The following is a 21,421-nucleotide window of genomic DNA, read 5'->3' as shown; positions in this document are numbered from 1 at the left end:
CAACGTGTCTCAGCGTGTCTCAGCGTGTCTCAGCGTGTCTCAGCGTGTCTCAGCGTGTCTCAGCGTGTCTCAGCGTGTCTCAACGTGTCTCAGCGTGTCTCAGCGTGTCTCAACGTGTCTCAGCGTGTCTCAACGTGTCTCAGCGTGTCTCAGCGTGTCTCAGCGTGTCTCAACGTGTCTCAGCGTGTCTCAGCGTGTCTCAGCGTGTCTCAGCGTGTCTCAACGTGTCTCAGCGTGTCTCAACGTGTCTCAGCGTGTCTCAACGTGTCTCAGCGTGTCTCAGCGTGTCTCAGCGTGTCTCCGCGTGTCTCAGCGTGTCTCAGCGTGTCTCAGCGTGTCTCAGTGTGTCTCCGCGTGTCTCAGTGTGTCTCAGCGTGTCTCAGTGTGTCTCAGTGTGTCTCAGCGTGTCTCAGTGTGTCTCAGCGTGTCTCAGCGTGTCTCCGCGTGTCTCAGTGTGTCTCAGCGTGTCTCCGCGTGTCTCAGTGTGTCTCCGCGTGTCTCAGCGTGTCTCAATGTGTCTCAGCGTGTCTCAGCGTGTCTGCACGTGTCTCTGCGTGTCTCAGCGTGTCTCCGCGTGTCTCAGCGTGTCTCAGCGTGTCTCAGTGTGTCTCAGTGTGTCTCAGCGTGTCTCCGCGTGTCTCAGCGTGTCTCAGCGTGTCTCAGCGTGTCTCCGCGTGTCTCAGCATGTCTCAGCGTGTCTCAGTGTGTCTCCGCGTGTCTCAGCGTGTCTCAGTGTGTCTCAGCGTGTCTCAGCGTGTCTCAGCGTGTCTCCGCCTGTCTCAGCGTGTCTCAGCGTGTCTCAGCGTGTCTCAGCGTGTCTCAGCGTGTCTCCGCGTGTCTCCGCGTGTCTCAGCGTGTCTCCGCGTGTCTCCGCGTGTCTCCACGTGTCTCAGCGTGTCTCAGCGTGTCTCCACGTGTCTCAGCGTGTCTCAGCGTGTCTCAGCGTGTCTCAGCGTGTCTCCGCGTGTCTCCGCGTGTCTCAGCGTGTCTCAGCGTGTCTCCGCGTGTCTCAGCGTGTCTCAGCGTGTCTCCGCGTGTCTCAGCGTGTCTCAGCGTGTCTCAGCGTGTCTCAGCGTGTCTCAGCGTGTCTCAGCGTGTCTCCGCGTGTCTCCGCGTGTCTCAGCGTGTCTCAGCGTGTCTCCGCGTGTCTCCGCGTGTCTCAGCGTGTCTCAGCGTGTCTCCGCGTGTCTCAGCGTGTCTCAGCGTGTCTCCGCGTGTCTCAGCGTGTCTCAGCGTGTCTCCGCGTGTCTCAGCGTGTCTCCGCGTGTCTCAGCGTGTCTCAGCGTGTCTCCGCGTGTCTCAGCGTGTCTCCGCGTGTCTCAGCGTGTCTCCGCGTGTCTCAGCGTGTCTCAGCGTGTCTCAGCGTGTCTCAGCGTGTCTCCGCGTGTCTCCGCGTGTCTCAGCGTGTCTCAGCGTGTCTCAGCGTGTCTCCGCGTGTCTCCGCGTGTCTCAGCGTGTCTCAGCGTGTCTCAGCGTGTCTCAGCGTCTCTCCGCGTGTCTCAGCGTGTCTCAGCGTGTCTCAGCGTGTCTCAGCGTGTCTCCGCGTGTCTCAACGTGTCTCAACGTGTCTCAGCGTGTCTCAGCGTGTCTCAGCGTGTCTCCGCGTGTCTCAGCGTGTCTCAGCGTGTCTCAGCGTGTCTCCGCGTGTCTCAGCGTGTCTCAGCGTGTCTCAGCGTGTCTCAGCGTGTCTCAGCGTGTCTCAACGTGTCTCAGCGTGTCTCAGCGTGTCTCAGCGTGTCTCAACGTGTCTCAGCGTGTCTCAGCGTGTCTCAGCGTGTCTCAGCGTGTCTCAGCGTGTCTCAGCGTGTCTCAGCGTGTCTCAGCGTGTCTCAGCGTGTCTCAGTGTGTCTCAGCGTGTCTCAGTGTGTCTCAGTGTGTCTCAGCGTGTCTCAGTGTGTCTCAGCGTGTCTCCGCGTGTCTCAGTGTGTCTCAGCGTGTCTCCGCGTGTCTCAGTGTGTCTCAGCGTGTCTCCGCGTGTCTCAGTGTGTCTCAGCGTGTCTCCGCGTGTCTCAGTGTGTCTCAGCGTGTCTCCGCGTGTCTCAGTGTGTCTCAGCGTGTCTCAGCGTGTCTCAGCGTGTCTCAGTGTGTCTCCGCGTGTCTCAGCGTGTCTCAGTGTGTCTCAGCGTGTCTCCGCGTGTCTCAGCGTGTCTCAGCGTGTCTCAGCGTGTCTCAGCGTGTCTCCGCGTGTCTCAGCGTGTCTCAGCGTGTCTCAGCGTCTCTCCGCGTGTCTCAGCGTGTCTCAGCGTGTCTCAGCGTGTCTCAGCGTGTCTCAGCGTGTCTCAGCGTGTCTCAGCGTCTCTCCGCGTGTCTCAGCGTGTCTCAGCGTGTCTCAGCGTGTCTCCGCGTGTCTCAGCGTGTCTCAGCGTGTCTCAGCGTCTCTCCGCGTGTCTCAGCGTGTCTCAGCGTGTCTCCGCGTGTCTCAGCGTGTCTCAGCGTCTCTCCGCGTGTCTCAGCGTGTCTCAGCGTGTCTCCGCGTGTCTCCGCGTGTCTCAGCGTGTCTCAGCGTGTCTCAGCGTGTCTCCGCGTGTCTCAGCGTGTCTCAGCGTGTCTCAGCGTGTCTCAGCGTGTCTCCGCGTGTCTCAGCGTGTCTCTGCGTCTCTCCGCGTGTCTCAGCGTGTCTCAGCGTGTCTCAGCGTGTCTCAGCGTGTCTCAGCATCTCTCCGCGTGTCTCCGCGTGTCTCCGCGTGTCTCCGCGTGTCTCCGCGTGTCTCAGCGTGTCTCAGCGTGTCTCAGCGTGTCTCCGCGTGTCTCAGCGTGTCTCAGCGTGTCTCCGCGTGTCTCAGCGTGTCTCAGCGTGTCTCAGCGTGTCTCAGCGTCTCTCAGCGTCTCTCCGCGTGTCTCCGCGTGTCTCCGCGTGTCTCAGCGTGTCTCAGCGTGTCTCAGCGTGTCTCCGCGTGTCTCAGCGTGTCTCAGCGTGTCTCTGCGTCTCTCCGCGTGTCTCAGCGTGTCTCAGCGTGTCTCAGCGTGTCACCGCGTGTCTCAGCGTGTCTCCGCGTGTCTCCGCGTGTCTCAGCGTCTCTCCGCGTGTCTCAGTGTGTCTCCGCGTGTCTCCGCGTGTCTCCGCGTGTCTCCGCGTGTCTCAGCGTGGTCTCAGCGTGTCTCCGCGTGTCTCAGCGTGTCCTCAGTGTGTCTCAGTGTGTCTCAGCGTGTCTCCGCGTGTCTCAGCGTGTCTCAGTGTGTCTCCGCGTGTCTCCGCGTGTCTCAGCGTGTCTCCGCGTGTCTCAGCGTGTCTCAGCGCTGGGCTAGCTGCGAGCACACAGCCAGGGATTTCACGCGGCCCTGATTTGTGTTTTCCACATCTCCCTCCTCGCTCTCTCGCGCTCTCTCTTCTTCTGATCCTCTTCCACCACCTCCACCATTCTCCCCCTACCGCCACCTCCTTTCTCTACCACCACCACTTCCTCCATTCTCGCTCCACCACCACCACCACCACCTGCTCCACCACCACCACCACCACCTGCTCCTCCACCACCACCACCTGCTCCACCACCCACCACCACCTGCTCCTCCACCACCACCACCTGCTCCACCACCACCACCACCTGCTCCTCCACCACCACCACCACCACCTGCTCCTCCACCACCACCACCTGCTCCTCCACCACCACCACCTGCTCCTCCACCACCACCACCTGCTCCTCCACCACCACCACCACCACCTGCTCCTCCACCACCACCACCTGCTCCTCCACCACCACCACCACCACCACCTGCTCCACCACCACCACCACCTCCTCCACCACCACCTGCTCCACCACCACCACCACCTGCTCCTCCACCACCACCACCACCACCTGCTCCTCCACCACCACCACCTGCTCCTCCACCACCACCACCTGCTCCTCCACCACCACCACCACCACCTGCTCCTCCACCACCACCACCTGCTCCTCCACCACCACCACCACCACCTGCTCCACCACCACCACCACCTCCTCCACCACCACCTGCTCCTCCACCACCACCACCTGCTCCACCACCACCACCACTACGGCCATCCTTCTCCTCCCACCACCACCTCCTTTCTCCCTCCCTCCCTTTACTCCCCCCCTTCACCCTCCACCCTCCACCCTCCACACTCCCTCCCTCCTCACTCCACCCTCCACCCTGCACCCCCCCTCCACTCTCCACCCTCTCTCCCCCCTCCCTCCTCCCCCCTCCCCCCCCTACTGCTCCACCCCCCCCCCGCTCCACCAGACGCGTCTCTGCGCTCGGCGTGTGCCCTGGTGGTCCACGCCGTGTCCCAGCACAGCCCCGACGCGCTGCGGCAGCACGCGGCCCATCGCGCTGCCCCTCGCCTTCCTGGGCATGCACGAGGGCGGGGACTCCGACGCGGGCGGTGGTGGTGGTGGCGGCGGTGGTGGCGGCGGCGGTGGTGGCGGTGGTGGTGGCGGTGGTGGTGGCGGTGGTGGTGGCGGCAACCCCAATGGCCGACTGTGGACTGACGTGTGGCAGGACAGCGTGCCAGGTGCCCGGCTCGCGAGTGGCGTTGGCGGATTGAGCGTGTCGCGTAGGTGTGTGTGTGTGTCGCGTAGGTGTGTGTGTGTGTGTGTCATGTAGGCGTGCGTGCGTGTATGTGTGTGTCGCGTAGGTGTGTGTGTGTGTCGCGTAGGTGTGTGTGTGTGTGTTTGTCATGTAGGCGTGCGTGTGCGTGCGTGCGCGTGCGTGCGCGTGCGTGCGTGTGCGTGCGTGTGTGTGTGTGCGTGTGTGCGTGCGTGTGTGTGTGTGTGTGCGTGTGTGCGTGTGTGTGCGTGCGTGTGTGTGCGTGCGTGTGTGTGCGTGTGTGTGAGTGCGTGTGTGTGCGTGTGTGTGCGTGTGTGTGCGTGCGTGTGTGTGAGTGCGTGTGTGTGCGTGTGTGTGCGTGCGTGTGTGTGTGTGCGTGTGTGTGCGTGTGTGCGTGCGTGTGTGTGCGTGTGTGTGTGTGTGTGCGTGTGTGTGCGTGCGTGTGTGTGCGTGCGTGTGTGTGTGTGCGTGTGCGTGCGTGTGTGTGCGTGTGTGCGTGCGTGTGCGTGCGTGTGCGTGCGCGTGTGTGTGCGTGTGTGTGCGTGTGTGCGCGTGTGTGCGTGTGTGTGCGTGTGTGCGTGTGTGCGTGTGTGTGCGTGCGTGTGCGTGCGTGCGTGTGCGTGCGTGCGCGTGCGTGCGTGCGTGTGTGTGCGTGCGTGTGCATGCGTGTCGCGTAGGTGTACGTGCGTGCGTGTGTGTGTGTGTCGCGTAGATGTACGTGTGTGTGTGTGTGTGTGCATGTCGCGTCGGTGTGCGTGTGTGTGCGTGTCGCGTAGATGTACGTGTGTGTGTGTGTGTGCATGTCGCGTCGGTGTGCGTGTGTGTGCGTGTCGCGTAGATGTACGTGTGCGTGTGCGGGGAGGGGTAGCGTAGCGGGTCAACGCTGCTCTACGAACCCGGCGACCCGGATTCGATTCCCGCTCACGGCCAACGCCGGTGACGATTGTCTGAACCGGTCCTAGGCCTCCCCTAGGTCCACTCGGCCTCAAATGAGTACCTGGTGCGGTGTGCAAACATCGCCACTGAGGAGACAAAGGCGGCCGGGCGTGGTGCTGGCCACCCACCCCCTTGTGTGCCGTTCCAGCCTTCATAGGTGCTCGCTAACAGCACTTGCCCCTACAGTCTGTTAAGGCTATACGGGGGATCTTTGTCTTCGTTGTGCGTGAGTGTTTGGCGCCCTCGTGCTTTCCCCTTCTGCTCAAAGTGCTGCCCCTTCAACTCCCGTAACCACCACCGCCACCGCCACCACCACCTCCATAACCACCACCACCACCGCCGCCGCCACCACCACCACAACCACAACCACCGCCACCGCCACCGCCACCACAACCACCTCCATCACCGCCACCACCACCACCGCCACCACCGCCACCACAACCACCTCCATCACCACCACCACCACCGCCGCCACCACCACAACCACCGCCACCGCCACCGCCACCACCTCCACCTACACCACCACCACCACACCCATTAAACTCCCTGGCTCTCCCGGCCATCTCTTCTCCTCCTCTGTCTCCTCTGACAAGCTGCTCTCCCACCCCCATCACCTCCCCCCTCCTCCCCGCCCATGATATCAGGCAGCGCTGGCGGTGTGCGTCTCCACCTGCCCGAGCTGGTGTGTGTTTGTGTGTACATGTAGGTGTGTGTGTGTGTGTGTGTCGCGTAGACGTGTGTGTGTGTCGCGTAGACGTGTGTGTGTGCGTGTGTGTGTGTGTCGCGTAGACGTGTGTGTGTGCGTGTGTGTGTGCAGGCAGCGCAGGCGGTGTGTGTCTCCACCTGCCCGAGCTGGTGTGTGTGTGTCGCGTAGACGTGTGTGTGTGCGTGTGTGCGTGTGTGTGCAGGCAGCGCAGGCGGTGTGCGTCTCCACCTGCCCGAGCTGGTGTGTGTGTGTGTGTACGTGTAGGTGTGTGTGTGTGTGTGTGTCGCGTAGACGTGTGTGTGTGCGTGTGTGTGTGTGTCGCGTAGACGTGTGCGTGTGTGTGTGTGTAGGCAGCGCAGGCGGTGTGCGTCTCCACCTGCCCGAGCTGGTGTGTGTGTGCGTGTGTGCGTGTGTGTGCAGGCAGCGCTGGCGGTGTGCGTCTCCACCTGCCCGAGCTGGTGTGCGTGTGCCGCGTGGCGCTGCGCTCGCCCTCGTGGCGCCTCAAGGCCCAGGGGGCGGCGGCGCTGGCGGCCGTGGCTCGCCTGCACGCGCCGAGCCTCAGCCCACCCATCCTGGGCCTTGTGCTGCACGCCTTGCTGCAGGGCCTGCAGGGCCGCACCTGGGCGGGCAAGGTGAGGGGGGGTGGGGGGTGGGGGGTGGGGGTTCGTGTCAAGCTGCCCCCCCCTGCCCCCCCACTTCACTACCACCCACCACCCACCCCCTACCTCACCCACCCCCTACACCCCTACCCCACGCCCCACGCCCCACCCACCCCCCACGAACCCACCCCCCACCCAACCCCCAACCAACCCCCACCCCACCCACCCCCCACTAACCCCCCCACCCCACCAACCACCCACCCCCCACCCCACCCCACCCACCCCCCACTAACCCCCCACCCACCCCCCAACCACCCTCCACCCAACCACCACCCACCCCCCCCACCCCACCCCCCCCCACCCCACCCCCCCCACCCCACCCCCCCCCACCCCACCCCCCCCACCCCACCCACCCACCCCACCCCACCCACACCCCACCCACCCCCCACCCCACCCACCCCCTCCCACCCCACCCACCCACCCCCCACCCCCCACCCACCCACACCCCACCCCCCCCCACAGAGTTGAGGTTAGGTAGTTCACACCAGGGACGCTCACTGGCGGTGATGGAGGGGGCGGCGGTTGCCCCCGAAAAGCCGTCGCCCGTTTGGCTTGAGAGGCCGGGCGGCGCGTCGCGTTCTTGACGAACGCCTCGGGGTTGGGAGCGGGGGGTCTTTGTTTTTTGGTTTGCGCGTTAAAACGCCTCCCGGCCACCCCCCCCCCCACCACCACAGCGACAATCTCGCCTGATGAGGCTGGTGGTGGTTGTTGTTGTTGTTGTCATTGCCGGCGAAACGTCACGGCTGCTCGAATTGTACATCGGTGTGGGTTTACTCTCCAGCGCACAAGCGGTGTGTGTGTGTGTGCGCGCTGTCCTGCTAACCAATTGCCACGCGTTGTTTTACGTGAGAATCCTACTTAACCGGCTTTAATATCTACGCGATCTAACCCCAAAAGACCCGCTGTCATGGACAATACCGGCCGCGAAAGCCTCCTCCTCCGTGCTAAACAAAACAAAAAGCCTCCAATCTACGCACGGCGCGAAAGAAGCTCAATGTACGTGTACCGTACGGAACGCCTCGCGACGGATTCAACGGACGCCCCACCGCCCCCCCCCGACACCTCACTCACTCGCTTGTGTCCCCAACAGGAGGAGCTGCTCAAGGCGATATCCGGAGTGGTCGCTGCGAGCAGGTGAGGTGGAGGAGGAGGGACATCTTCCGTGCCTTGCGATCGTTTCGCGATTTCCTCCGGCGACGCTCGGTCCTCGCTTGAGTTTGTCTACCCCGATTGCGTGTCACATGTCACGGTCGACCCGTGGCCCCCCTCTCTCTTCCCGCCCCCACCACCCCCCCCCGATTCGTGGGGTGTTTGCTACGATTCGATTTGCTGCTCCATTATTCGTCAGTGTGGGGGGGGGGGGATTGTGGGAAAAACATTCCGTGACGATTCGTCGCGTTGCCGGAGCGAGCGAGAGAGGGAGGGTGCATAATCTTAGGTTTTTTCTCCGGTAAAGTCACGTCGGTGAAACTTTTTAATTAATAAAAGTAAAATTAAAATAAAATAAAAATCACGACGTTTCGGAGGCAACACAAGCTTCCGTCTTCAGGTGGAACCGTCACAGCACGATTGCTGTATCAAGTAACTTACTTGACCCACGAACCCAATCAACCACTCACTCACTCACCCACTCACTCACTCATTCACCCACTCACTCGCCCACTCTCCCACTCACTCACCCACTCACCCACTCACTCACTCACCCACTCGCCCACTCACTCACTCACTCACCCACTCACTCATTCACCCACTCGCCCACTCACTCGCCCACTCACTCACCCACTCACTCATTCACCCACTCACTCACTCACCCACTCGCCCACTCACCCACTCACCCACTCGCCCACTCACTCATTCACCCACTCGCCCACTCACTCACCCACTCGCCCACTCACTCACCCACTCACTCATTCACTCACCCACTCGCCCACTCACTCACTCGCCCACTCGCCCACTCACTCACCCACTCGCCCTCTTACTTGATACAGCAATCGTGCTGTGGGTTGTTTGAGGTGGAACCGTTACAGCACGATAGCTGTATCAAGTAAATGAGAAATTCCATGAAAACAGTCCTTGTATATATACTGGTTGAGGGTGGGAGGAGCCAAGGTGGGCCCTGAATATTCTAGATTTTGAAGCTTTCGTGACTGCAAGGATTCATATTCTTAGGGTTTTTTTGGTAAAGTCACGTAGGTAAAAAAATTTAATTAAAATTAATAAAATAAAATAAAAAATAAAAATCACGACGTTTCGGAAGCTTGTGTTGCCTCCGAAACGTCGTGATTTTTTATTTTAATTTTATTTTACTTTTATTAATTTTTATTTTTTACCTACGTGACTTTACCGAAAAAACCTAAGAATATGAACCCTGAATATTATTTTTCGTGAGGTTCGGTGCGGCTGAAGCATCTTTACAGTCACGAAAGCTTCAAACCGAGGGAGGGGTGGTTAATGGTTCGAATCCGAGCATGTTGTTCGTGGCTCATAACTCTTTGGCACATATTTTTGGTTCTTTCGGTAAAGTCACGTAGAATGGAAATAATAAAATGATGAAAATAAAACATAATAAAATACAATTCTCACGACGTTTCGGCCACAACGCAAGCAGCCGTCCTCAGGTGGAGAACAGGTCTGTCGGAAAGACAGCGTCTGACAGACCTGTTCTTCACCTGAGGTCTGTCGGAAAGACAGAGTCTGACGGCTGCTTGCGTTGTGGCCGAAACGTCGTGAGAATTATTTTATTATGTTTTATTTTTATTATTTTATTACTTCCATTCTACGTGATGACTTTTACCGAAAGAACCAAGAAGATGAATCCATGCTGCAGTCACGAAAGAAGCTTTACATCGAAATTTATCTTTGGCACGCGTCGCGACCGGGGGGGGCTTCTGCAAGCCGTTTCCCGACCGCGTCCGTCCGCTGCCCGAACGGCGTTACGAGGTCTCGCTCGCGACACGCACAGAGTGCTCGCCGCAAAGGAGCCTCGCGGGATCTTGCTTCTTCTTGGTTCTTTCGGTAAAGTCACGTAGAAGGGAAGTAATAAAATAATAAAAATAAAACATAATAAAACATAATAAAACAATTCTCACGACGTTTCGGCCACAACGCAAGCAGCCGTCCTCAGGCGAAGAATGAGAACATTATAGGGATCTTGCTTGTCTTGCCAAGGAGCGTGAACTCCAGTCATCCTCGCAGCGACGGCCTTTGGCACGGCCATCGAATGGGGCGATGGGCTTCTGCCGACATCTGATATTCGTGAAGCTACTGGAGACGCTTTTAAAACACATTCCTGCTGCGGAGGGAGCTGGTAGGAACACGTTGGGTTGCTCGGTCAATGGCCTGCAGGGTCAACGGCCAGGGCGTGGTGTATTCCGCAAATATGACCGACTGTGAGGGCGGGCACAAGCCAGCGTGAGTAGGTTAAACGTTGAGTTTTATAAGGGCACCACGGGGTGACCAGCCCCCACCCAGCCCCTCCCCACCCTCCCCACCCAGCCCCTCCCCACCCTCCCCACCCAGCCCCTCCCCACCCAGCCCCTCCCCACCCAGCCCCACCCTCCCCACCCAGCACCTCCCTCCCCACCCGGCCCGTCCCTGCACGACGGACGGACGGACACAATAATCCCCTGTGGGCTGGTGTAACCAGGAGGTATTCCTACCAGTACCATCATCGACATTGAAAACTCATTTCTCTAGAACTTCCTTTTGTGTTTCGTTCGTGGTCTACGTGCGGTGCGGCAAAGTTTCAACACGAGTTCTCACGCACTACGGAAGCTCGTTGACTTTGCATCACAATCCAACTTGCTAATCTGAGTTCATTTCCTTTATTTATTACCTTGGCATTATAATACACCCCATTAATACTACTTGGGCTGCGCGATCGTCACCTGAGGACGATGGCGCTTGCGTTGCGTTCGAAACGTCGTGATTTATTTAGTTTTTTTCGATTGAAAGCTTTCGTGACTGCAGGCATTCATATTCTTGGTTCTTTCGGTAAAGTCATCACGTAGAAGGGAAGCGATGAAATAATACAAATATGAAACTAAATTCTCACGGCGTGCTTTTCACACCTGATGACGATCGCTTGTGTTGCAATCGAAACGTCGTGAGAAATTTTCTTGTTTTATACTTTTTATTATTTTGTTTACCCTTCTACGTGACTTTACCGAAAGGACCAAGGATATTATTTCATTTCATTTCTACCCACGTGACTTTACCGAAAGGACCAATAATATTATTTTATTTCATTTCTACCCAGGTGACTTTACCGAAAGGACCAATGATATTATTTTATTTCATTTCTACCCAGGTGACTTTACCGAAAGGACCAATGATATTATTTTATTTCATTTCTACCCACGTGACTTTACCGAAAGGACCAATGATATTATTTTATTTCATTTCTACCCAGGTGACTTTACCGAAAGGACCAATGATATTATTTTATTTCATTTCTACCCACGTGACTTTACCGAAAGGACCAAGGATATTATTTTATTTCATTTCTACCCACGTGACTTTACCGAAAGGACCAAGGATATTATTTCATTTCTACCCAGGTGACTTTACCGAAAGGACCAAGGATATTATTTTATTTCATTTCTACCCACGTGACTTTACCGAAAGGACCAAGGATATTATTTTATTTCATTTCTACCCACGTGACTTTACCGAAAGGACCAATGATATTTTTTTATTTCATTTCTACCCACGTGACTTTACCGAAAGGACCAAGGATATTATTTTATTTCTACCCACGTGACTTTACCGAAAGGACCAAGGATATTATTTCATTTCTACCCAGGTGACTTTACCGAAAGGACCAATGATATTATTTTATTTCATTTCTACCCACGTGACTTTACCGAAAGGACCAATGATATTTTTTTATTTCATTTCTACCCACGTGACTTTACCAAAAGGACCAATGATATTATTTTATCTCATTTCTACCCACGTGACTTTACCGAAAGAACCAATGATATTTTTTTATTTCATTTCTACCCAGGTGACTTCACCGAAAGGACCAATGATATTATTTTATTTCATTTCTACCCACGTGACTTTACCGAAAGAACCAATGATATTATTTTATTTCATTTCTACCCACGTGACTTTACCGAAAGGACCAATGATATTTTTTTATTTCATTTCTACCCACGTGACTTTACCGAAAGGACCAAGGATATTATTTTATTTCATTTCTACCCACGTGACTTTACCGAAAGGACCAATGATATTATTTTATTTCATTTCTACCCACGTGACTTTACCGAAAGGACCAAGGATATTATTTTATTTCATTTCTACCCACGTGACTTTACCGAAAGAACCAATAATATTATTTTATTTCATTTCTACCCACGTGACTTTACCGACAGAACCAATGATATTATTTTATTTTATTTCTACCCACGTGACTTTACCGAAAGGACCAATGATATTATTTTATTTCATTTCTACCCACGTGACTTTACCGAAAGAACCAATGATATTATTTTATTTCATTTCTACCCACGTGACTTTACCGAAAGGACCAAGGATATTATTTTATTCCATTTCTACCCACGTGACTTTACCGAAAGAACCAATGATATTATTTTATTTCATTTCTACCCACGTGACTTTACCGAAAGAACCAAGGATATTATTTTATTTCATTTCTACCCACGTGACTTTACCGAAAGAACCAAGGATATTATTTTATTTCATTTCTACCCACGTGACTTTACCGAAAGGACCAATGATATTTTTTTATTTCATTTCTACCCACGTGACTTTACCGAAAGGACCAAGGATATTATTTTATTTCATTTCTACCCACGTGACTTTACCGAAAGGACCAATGATATTTTTTTATTTCATTTCTACCCACGTGACTTTACCGAAAGGACCAAGGATATTATTTTATTTCATTTCTACCCACGTGACTTTACCGAAAGAACCAAGGATATTATTTTATTTCATTTCTACCCACGTGACTTTACCGAAAGGACCAATGATATTTTTTTATTTCATTTCTACCCACGTGACTTTACCGAAAGGACCAAGGATATTATTTTATTTCATTTCTACCCACGTGACTTTACCGAAAGGACCAAGGATATTATTTTATTTCATTTCTACCCACGTGACTTTACCGAAAGGACCAATGATATTATTTTATTTCATTTCTACCCACGTGACTTTACCGAAAGGACCAATGATATTTTTTAATTTCATTTCTACCCACGTGACTTTACCGAAAGGACCAATGATATTATTTTATTTCATTTCTACCCACGTGACTTTACCGACAGAACCAAAGAGCATCGATTCCTGCATTCACGTAAGCTTCAAATCGAGATCTAAACACAACTACAAGTTTACTGATTACCCGCTCCCCCCGCGCCCCGCCCTCCAACACGTGGCAGTGATGAGCTGAAGGAGACTCACCCCGACCAGCCGAGTCTGGAGGTCGTGTTGGATTCCCTGTTCAAGGAGGCTCGCAAAGACAACATGGCGTACAGGACGGCCGCCCTGGCCTGCCTGTCGGACGTGCTGCAGTCCACGGGGGCGGATCGCTTCGCCGAGCTCGCCCAGATCGTCTTCCCGGTGCTCGAGAAGGTGCGTCCATCGCCTCGACCACACGTGATGGTGATGATGATGGTGATGAGAGAGACACCGCAAACTCCAAATATACAGCAGCAGCAGACGTCGTCAGGGTCGGGATCGAACCCAAGACCTCCTGCGTACCGGGCGAGGTAGTTAACATCTCGCAACTGTGATGATGATGAGAGACAGAGAGACACCGCAAACTCCAAATATACAGCAGCAGCAGGCGTCGTCAGGGTCGGGATCGAGTCCACGATCTACTGCATACCGGACGAGGTAGTTAACATCTCGCAACTGTGATGATGATGATGGTGATGATGATGGTGATGCGAGACAGAGACACCACAAGCTCCAAATATACAGCAGCAGCAGGTGTCGTCAGGGTCGGGATCGAACCCACGACACCTCCTGTACACCAGGCGAGGTAGTTAACATCTCCTGGCCACCCTGATGATGATGAGAGAGAGACACCGCAAGCTCCAAATATACAGCAGCAGCAGGCGTCGTCAGGGTCGGGATCGAACCCACGACACCTCCTGTATACCAGGCGAGGTAGTTAACATCTCCTGGCCACCGTGATGATGATGAGAGAGAGACACCGCAAACTCCAAATATACAGCAGCAGGCGTCGTCAGGGTCGGGATCGAACCCACGATCTCCTGCGTACCAGGCGAGGTAGTTAACATCTAGCCACCGTGATGATGATGATGGTGATGAGAGACAGAGAGACACCGCAAACTCCAAATATACATCAGCAGCAGGCGTCGTCAGGGTCGGGATCGAACCCAGGGACCTCTTGTATACCGGGCGAGGTGGTTAACATCTCGCGCCCCCCACCACCACCCCTGGTTTCCAGGCGTGCGCGGGCGAGAACGTGATCTCGACGGAGGCGGAAGACGACGAGAAGTCGGACAAGGACAGGCAGCAGGAGCTCGTGTCGGCCATGTTCCAGAGCCTGGGCAAGGCCTGGCCGGACAACCCCGCGACGCAAGGTGCAGTGACCCCTAGGGTGACCCCCAGGGTGACCCCAGGGTGACCCCCAGGGTGACCCCCAGGGTGACCCCCAGGGTGACTCAAGGTGCCGTGACCCCCAGGGTGACCCCAGGGTGACCCCCAGGGTGACCCCAGGGTGACCCCCAGGGTGACTCAAGGTGCCGTGACCCCCAGGGTGACCCCCAGGGTGACCCCTCAAGGTGCAGTGACCCCCAGGGTGACCCCCAGGGTGACCCCCAGGGTGACCCGAGGGTGACTCAAGGTGCAGTGACCCCAGGGTGACCCCCAGGGTGACCCCCAGGGTGACCCCTCAAGGTGCAGTGACCCCCAGGGTGACCCCCAGGTTGACCCCCAGGGTGACCCCCAGGGTTACTCAAGGTGTAGTTACCCCCAGGGTGACCCCCAGGGTGACCCCCAGGGTGACCCCTCAAGGTGCAGTGACCCCCAGGGTGACCCCCAGGGTGACCCCCAGGGTGACTCAAGGTGTAGTTACCCCCAGGGTGACCCCCAGGGTGACCCCAGGGTGACCCCCAGGGTGACCCCTCAAGGTGCAGTGACCCCCAGGGTGACCCCCAGGGTGACCCCCAGTTTGACCCCCAGGGTGACCCCCACCTGTCACCGGGTGTGACGGTGACAGGCGTTGATTTGGCGCCTGACGATCACAATCTTTATTTCGGCTGGAGGAGGAATCCGATGAGCTGTGAAGCTCTTTTCCGTTTCACAGATGTCCAGTTGGTGGTGCGGCTCGGCATTGTACAATTCTTAGCGCGGAGCGGTAACCACTACGCTCTCCGCTAAGTCCCCGCACGAGCATACAAGGACACTCGCACGGACGCCCCCACCCCCTCGTGTGCCGTGCCGGCCTTCATCGGCGCCGCCACTCGCAAAGCAGCACTTGCCCCAACAGTCTTTTGAGGCTATACGGGGGGTGGGGGGGGATCTTTGTCTTTGTGTCTTGTCTGTGTCTATGTGTGTGTGTCTGTGTGTGCGGTGGTGTAGCGGTTAGCTACAGCACTTGTCCCTACAGTCTGTTAAGGCTATCCGGGGGATCTTTGTAGCGGTTAGCGCTACGCTGCGCTATGAACCCGGCGACACGAGTTCGATTCCCGCTCACGGCCAACACCAGTGACTATTATCTGAGCCGGTCCCGGGCCTCCCCTATGTCGGCTCAGCCTCAAATGAGTACCTGGTGCGGTGTGTAAACATCGCCACTGGGGAGACAAAGGCGGTCGGGCGTGGTGCTGGCCACCCACCCCCTCGTGTGCCGTTCCGGCCTTCGTAGGTGCTACTCGCTAACGGCACTTGCCCCTACAGTCTGTGAAGGCTACACGGGGGATCTTTGTCTGTGTGTGTGTGCGCAGGAAGGTTTCGTGTTGATGTGTGCAAGTTCCTGTGCAGCAAGGTGAAGCTGTGCCACTGGAAGCTTCAGGTGGTGGTGCTGCAGGCGATGAAGAAGTACACGGAGAGGTAAAACAATCCGCGTCATGAAAATTTTTCATTCAGACGCTATCTTTCCGACAGACCTGTTCTTCACCTGAGGGACGGCTGCTTGCGTTGTGGCCGAAACGTCGTGAGAATTGTATTTTATTAATTTTTATTTTTGTATTACTTCCCTTCTACGTGACTTTACCGAAAGAACCAAGAAGGATGAGCCACTGTAGCTTTTCACTTTTAAATAAAAAAAACTCGCATCTTGAGAACTGCTTTTTGCGTGTTAGTTTCTTGTCCTCCGATGAGTGCGCTTGGCTACGTACGGTGCGAAAGAAGTTCAACTTCACGTGCATCTCGCGGCCCTGCGATGTAATAATCCAACTGGCGCCCGTGCACGAACTCATTTCATCTGCTCCATCTCCACGGCGGACGATCCTCCCGCGCGCGTTCCATTTCGTGGCCGCCACTCCAGAATCAGTCTTGATTTGAGGACCGGAGGCATCCGATGTTCTGTGAGATGTCCAGTCGGAGCACGGGGTCAGAGATAGCTACGTCACTGCTCCCCACGACAACGCACGGATCTCATGCACCCCCCCCCCACTCCCCACTCCCAACCCCCCCCCCCCCACTTGCCCCCCCCCCCCACTCCCCACTCCCGCCCCCCCCCACTCCCCACTCCCGCCCCCCCCCCACTCCCCTCTCCCCTCTCCCGCCCTCTCTCGCCCCCACCCCCCCCTACTCCCCACCCTCTCCTCCCCCACTCCCCCCCACCCCCCACTCCCCTTCCCTCCCCTCTCCCCCCCAATCTTCCCCCTCTCTCCCCTCCCTCTCCTCCCCCACTCCCCCCTACTCCCCACCCCTCTCCTTCCCTCTCACCCCCCCTGCCCCCCCCCCCCCGCTCCCCTCTCCCGCCCTCTCTCACCCCCCCCACTCCCCCTTGCCACTCTCCCACCCCCCACTCCCCCCCCCCACTCCCCTTCCCTTTCCTCTCCCCCCTTCTCCCCCCCTGCCCCTCCCCACTCACCCCCACTCCCCCTTGCCACTCTCCCCCCCACTTCCCCTCCACCCCCCCCCACTCCCCTTCCCTCCCCTCTCCCCCCTTCCCCCCCCCAATCCTCCCTCTCTCCCCCCTCCCTCTCCTCCCCCATTCCCCCCCTGCCCCTCCCCACTACCCCTCTCCCACCCCCCACTCCCCCCCCACCCCCCACCTTGCATGTCCCCTTGTCGTGTGGACATCTGTCAAGTTCAAAGTTCATTTATTAGGTATATAGCCCTGTGAGCCATTCGGCTCTTGAATCGGGTGCAACGGCAACAAACAAAAAACAAAAAAACACGAACAAGAAAACATCTTCAAGTGACGATGTGACTGAGTGAGGAAGAGCTTTACACAGCTCATTGGATTCCCTCCACTTGAAAAAAAAAATATTGCGACTCTGAAACAAAAACAAATTCTACTGTTTCTGATCTCCGTGTGGTGCCGCGCGTGCAGGCTGTCCCTGCTGAGTTCGGAGCACAAGGACGCCCAGGCGCTGACCGAGATCCTTCAGCAAATGCTGCCTGCCCTCACCGTACCCTTAGGTGTGCGACGCCTTGCACACGTCACGAGCTCGTGGCTTTGACATTACTCCCTGCTCTTCCTCCCTCCTCCTTCCTCGAAGACACCAGGTGGTGTAACCATCACCAACCGCGTCAGGACATCATCGACTGCAGGCGGACACTGCCATCTGTTGGCTCTCTGGAATCTTTTTCTTTTTGTGCGACACTAACAAGGACTTCCATTTCAACCTTTTTCTTCAACGGGGGCCATTGTTGCAGTACAGTTACTAAAGAACAGTCACTACGCTTGGACACTAACTAACAACAAATGCTTTTACGCGCACACACACACACACACGTGGTCACAACACGACAGTAAACAGTCTACGCTCGCACGTATGTTGACTATATACGAGTGAGGCACGCATGGGAGGACACTGAAACGCGGACGGGTGTCGTCGCGTTGTTTCTTTGTTCGCAGAGAACAAGAGCTACTCCTCCGTCAGGAGCGAAGCTCTCGACGTTTTGGAAATCGTCGTGGCCAAACTGAAAGGTGAGAAAACCCCCCTTTTAAAAAAAATGTTATTTTTTTTTTCCCGAGCGAGGGAGCCCAACCAAACCTGTTGGCGGGTTATGCCCGCCGCTGGCGATGCCGGCACCTCCCTCGCCCGTCGCTTTCCTCCTTCCGCCAGACGGCGCCAGGGACGCAACGGGGGGGGGGGGGGGGAGGAGGGGGGGCTATGCAAGATACGACTGTGGGCCCCCCTCCCCCCCCCTCCTCCTCCTCTGCTTTCTTTCTCCCGACTCACTTTTACCGAAATAGCTACGCATTTCGATTTGAAGCTTTCGTGACTGCAGGGATTCATCTTCTTGGTTCTTGACTTTACCGAAAGAACCAAGAAGATAGCTACGCATGTTTTTTTAACCCGTCCGCAATCGTATGTTAGGCTATATAACTATATGATATGAAAAAATATATATGAATAATACAAATATATGAATCAGATTTAGGTATATTAATATTGTTATATACCAGGGTTGCTTTAAAAAAATGCTAACACTTATATGGGACTACCGTTTTTAAATGGAAAAGAACGAATACTAATGCACTGTAACATGATAACAAACGTAAATGTCAATAGATTCGAAAAGTCCAAAGAGTTTTCGGCTGTGGGTCTTTCGGTGAAGTCACTTGGATGGGTTCTCAAAGAAAATAACAAAAAACTCGGACGTTTCGATCGCAACACAAGCGGTCGTTTTTTTTTGTTATTTTCTTTGAACCTATCTAGGTGACTTTACCCGAAACACCCAAAGGGATACGAATTCCTGCAGTCACGAAAGCTTTCACGTCAATTAGTTGCTAGGTCGGCACACAACGGAGTCTCCCCACGCCATCGTCAACGCGTTGCCCGTAAATTCTCAGAAGCGTTAAGAACATTGTTATCGAAGCACACCGTATTACATAAATAATATTGACATTATTTGATATGTTAGTTTTATATTCTTGGTTCTTTCGGTAAAGTCACGTGGAAGGGAAATAATAAAATAAGAAACCATATAAAACAATTTAAAAAATGTTAGTTTTCCTTGCAAACGTGTATTGGGTTTCAGAGTAAGACAATCCTCACCACAGTCACAGTATTCATACAAAAAAATATATATTTCAAGGTACAGGGCTCGCAATGAAGTTATCCGCGCGGCTTTGCTTTCGTGGCGGTCCCCCATCGATCTGGGATTTCCTCAAAGGGGGGGAGGGGGGGGGTGGATTGCGCAACTTCCTGCTGCTCCATTTACTCGTTAGCCAGATGCGCTAATCGGGCTTGGCACACGGTGTACCGCAGGTACATTGTTAATGATTATTTTTAAAAATCTTGAATTTTTTTTTACACCATTGGAACCTCATTTGCCAGAAGAAAAAATATGATAATTGTTTTTTTTACCCTTTTATCTGGCGACAAAACTGACACCTTTTTTTTACAAGGAGTCGTGTTTGCATAGACCACAATACCTGCAGTCGTAATGCAAACAAAAAACATAACTCTGATAATGTATGCACTGTCCTTGAAGTTGATTGGTCCACACCCGAGACAGCTTTCCTTAGAGCCTAGTCTCACATGGTGTTGGACCACATGACGCCAAAAGGCGCACAACTCAAAGACAATGCACCATCAGAGTATGAGAGCTCGGGGTAAAGCATTTACACCATTGGAACCTCATTTGCCAGAAGAAAAAATATGATAATTGTTTTTTTTACCCTTTTATCTGGCAACAAAACTGACACCTTTTTTATTGTTTGCATTACGACTGCAGGTATTGTGGTCTATGCAAACATGACTCCTTGTAAAAAAGGAGTCAGTTTTGTTGCCAGATAAAAGGGTAAAAAAACAATTATCAATGTTTTTTTACTTGAATAGCGCAACCAATAATAACTGGTATCCATTGTAATTTATATGACGACATTAACCCACCACCCCCTTCCTCTTTCCCTCTGGTCTTCTCCACAGCTCTGCGGCTGTCGCCTGATGAAGCTGCGTGTTGTTGTTGTTGTTGTCGATGTAAATGTCGTTCGGTTTACTCTCGAACACACAAGCGGGTTTAGTGCCGAGCTCGTAATGTATTAGCAGGTTCTGTTCACGCGATGAACCCTTACCAGTTGGCTGCCCCGGGTGGTGGTGTTGATGGCGGGTTTAACTGCACATTTGTATTTTCTTCTTCTTGGTTCTTTCGGTAAAGTCACGTAGAAGGGAAATAATAAAATAATAAAAATTAAACATCATAAAATACAATTCTCACGACGTTTCGGCTACAACGCAAGCAGCCGTCTTCAGGTGGAGAACAGGTCTGTCGAGAAGGCAGAGTCTTCGAAACGTCGTGAGAATTATTTTATTATGTTTTATTTTTTTTTATTTTTTTTTTTTCCTTCTACGTGACTTTACCGAAAGAACCAAGAAGATGAATCCCTGCAGTCACGAAAGCTTTAAATCGAAAAGTATTGTTTTTTGTTTGCATTTGACTGCAAGTATTGTGGTTAATGTAAGCATAATTCCTTGCAAAACGTGTCAGTTTTTGTTGCCAGAAAAAAGGGGAAAAACCCCTATCAGTATATTTTGGTACTGGCAAAGGAGGTCCCATGATGCAACCACTGCCGGTTATTTATCTTTTCCCGTTCTAATTCCAGCACCGCTGTTTCTCCTTTGAGGGTCCCTTCTCCTAACCACTGCACCACCACCGCCACTACACCACTACACCACCACTACACCACTACCACCACCTTCACCACCCCCACTACACCACTACACCACCACTACACCACCACTGCACCACCACTACACCACTACTACACCACCACTACACCACCACTACTACCACCCCCACTACACCACTACACCACTACACCACCACTGCACCACTACACCACCACCACCCCCACTACACCACCACACCACTACACCACCACTGCACCACCACCACCACCCCCACTACACCACCACACCACCACACCACCACTACCACCACCACCACCACCCCCACTACACCCCATACACCACTACACCACCACTACACCACCACCACCACTACACCACCACTACACCACCACTACACCACCACCACCACCACCACCCCCACTACACCACCACTCCACTACACCACCACTACACCACCACTACACCACTACACCACTACTACACCACCACTACACCACTACACCACCACCACCACCCCCACTACACCACCACTCCACTACACCACCACTACACCACCACTACACCACTACACCACTACTACACCACCACACCACCACACCACCACTACACCACCACTACACCACCACACCACCACCACTACACCACCACCCCCACCCCTGTGCCCCGCCCCCCCAGCAACCGGGCAAGGTGATGCGCTGAAGCCGCGTGAGCGCCAGGTGCTGACCGCCTCGCTGGTCACCATGGAGACGGACAAACTGCCGGCGCTCAAGGACAGGGCGGCCTCACTGCTGCTCGGGATGGAGGGGATTTGACGGGCGGCGTTCGCGATTCGATCGACTGGCGGGCGGGTGGGAAGA

At 54.6% G+C, this 21,421-nt stretch overlaps 1 protein-coding gene across 1 annotated transcript in view; it reads left to right on the top strand.

Annotated features, from left to right (window-relative positions):
* The window catches only part of LOC144947847 (proteasome adapter and scaffold protein ECM29-like), a 77,957-nt gene extending 56,536 nt beyond the window's left edge, over window positions 1-21,421 (top strand). Inside the window, 11 exon segments of the mRNA XM_078877201.1 lie at window positions 4,198-4,283; window positions 4,285-4,334; window positions 4,413-4,468; window positions 6,566-6,777; window positions 7,895-7,938; window positions 13,218-13,410; window positions 14,255-14,390; window positions 15,753-15,858; window positions 17,312-17,400; window positions 17,840-17,911; window positions 21,240-21,421. Coding sequence (XP_078733327.1) covers window positions 4,198-4,283; window positions 4,285-4,334; window positions 4,413-4,468; window positions 6,566-6,777; window positions 7,895-7,938; window positions 13,218-13,410; window positions 14,255-14,390; window positions 15,753-15,858; window positions 17,312-17,400; window positions 17,840-17,911; window positions 21,240-21,376 — 1,181 coding nt within the window. The 3' untranslated portion in view covers window positions 21,377-21,421.

Source organism: Lampetra fluviatilis, chromosome 3 (assembly GCF_964198595.1).
Source record: "Lampetra fluviatilis chromosome 3, kcLamFluv1.1, whole genome shotgun sequence".
NCBI lineage: Eukaryota > Metazoa > Chordata > Hyperoartia > Petromyzontiformes > Petromyzontidae > Lampetra > Lampetra fluviatilis.
The sequence above is the reverse complement of the archived record's forward strand: the minus strand, read 5'-3'. Positions and strand labels throughout refer to the sequence as shown.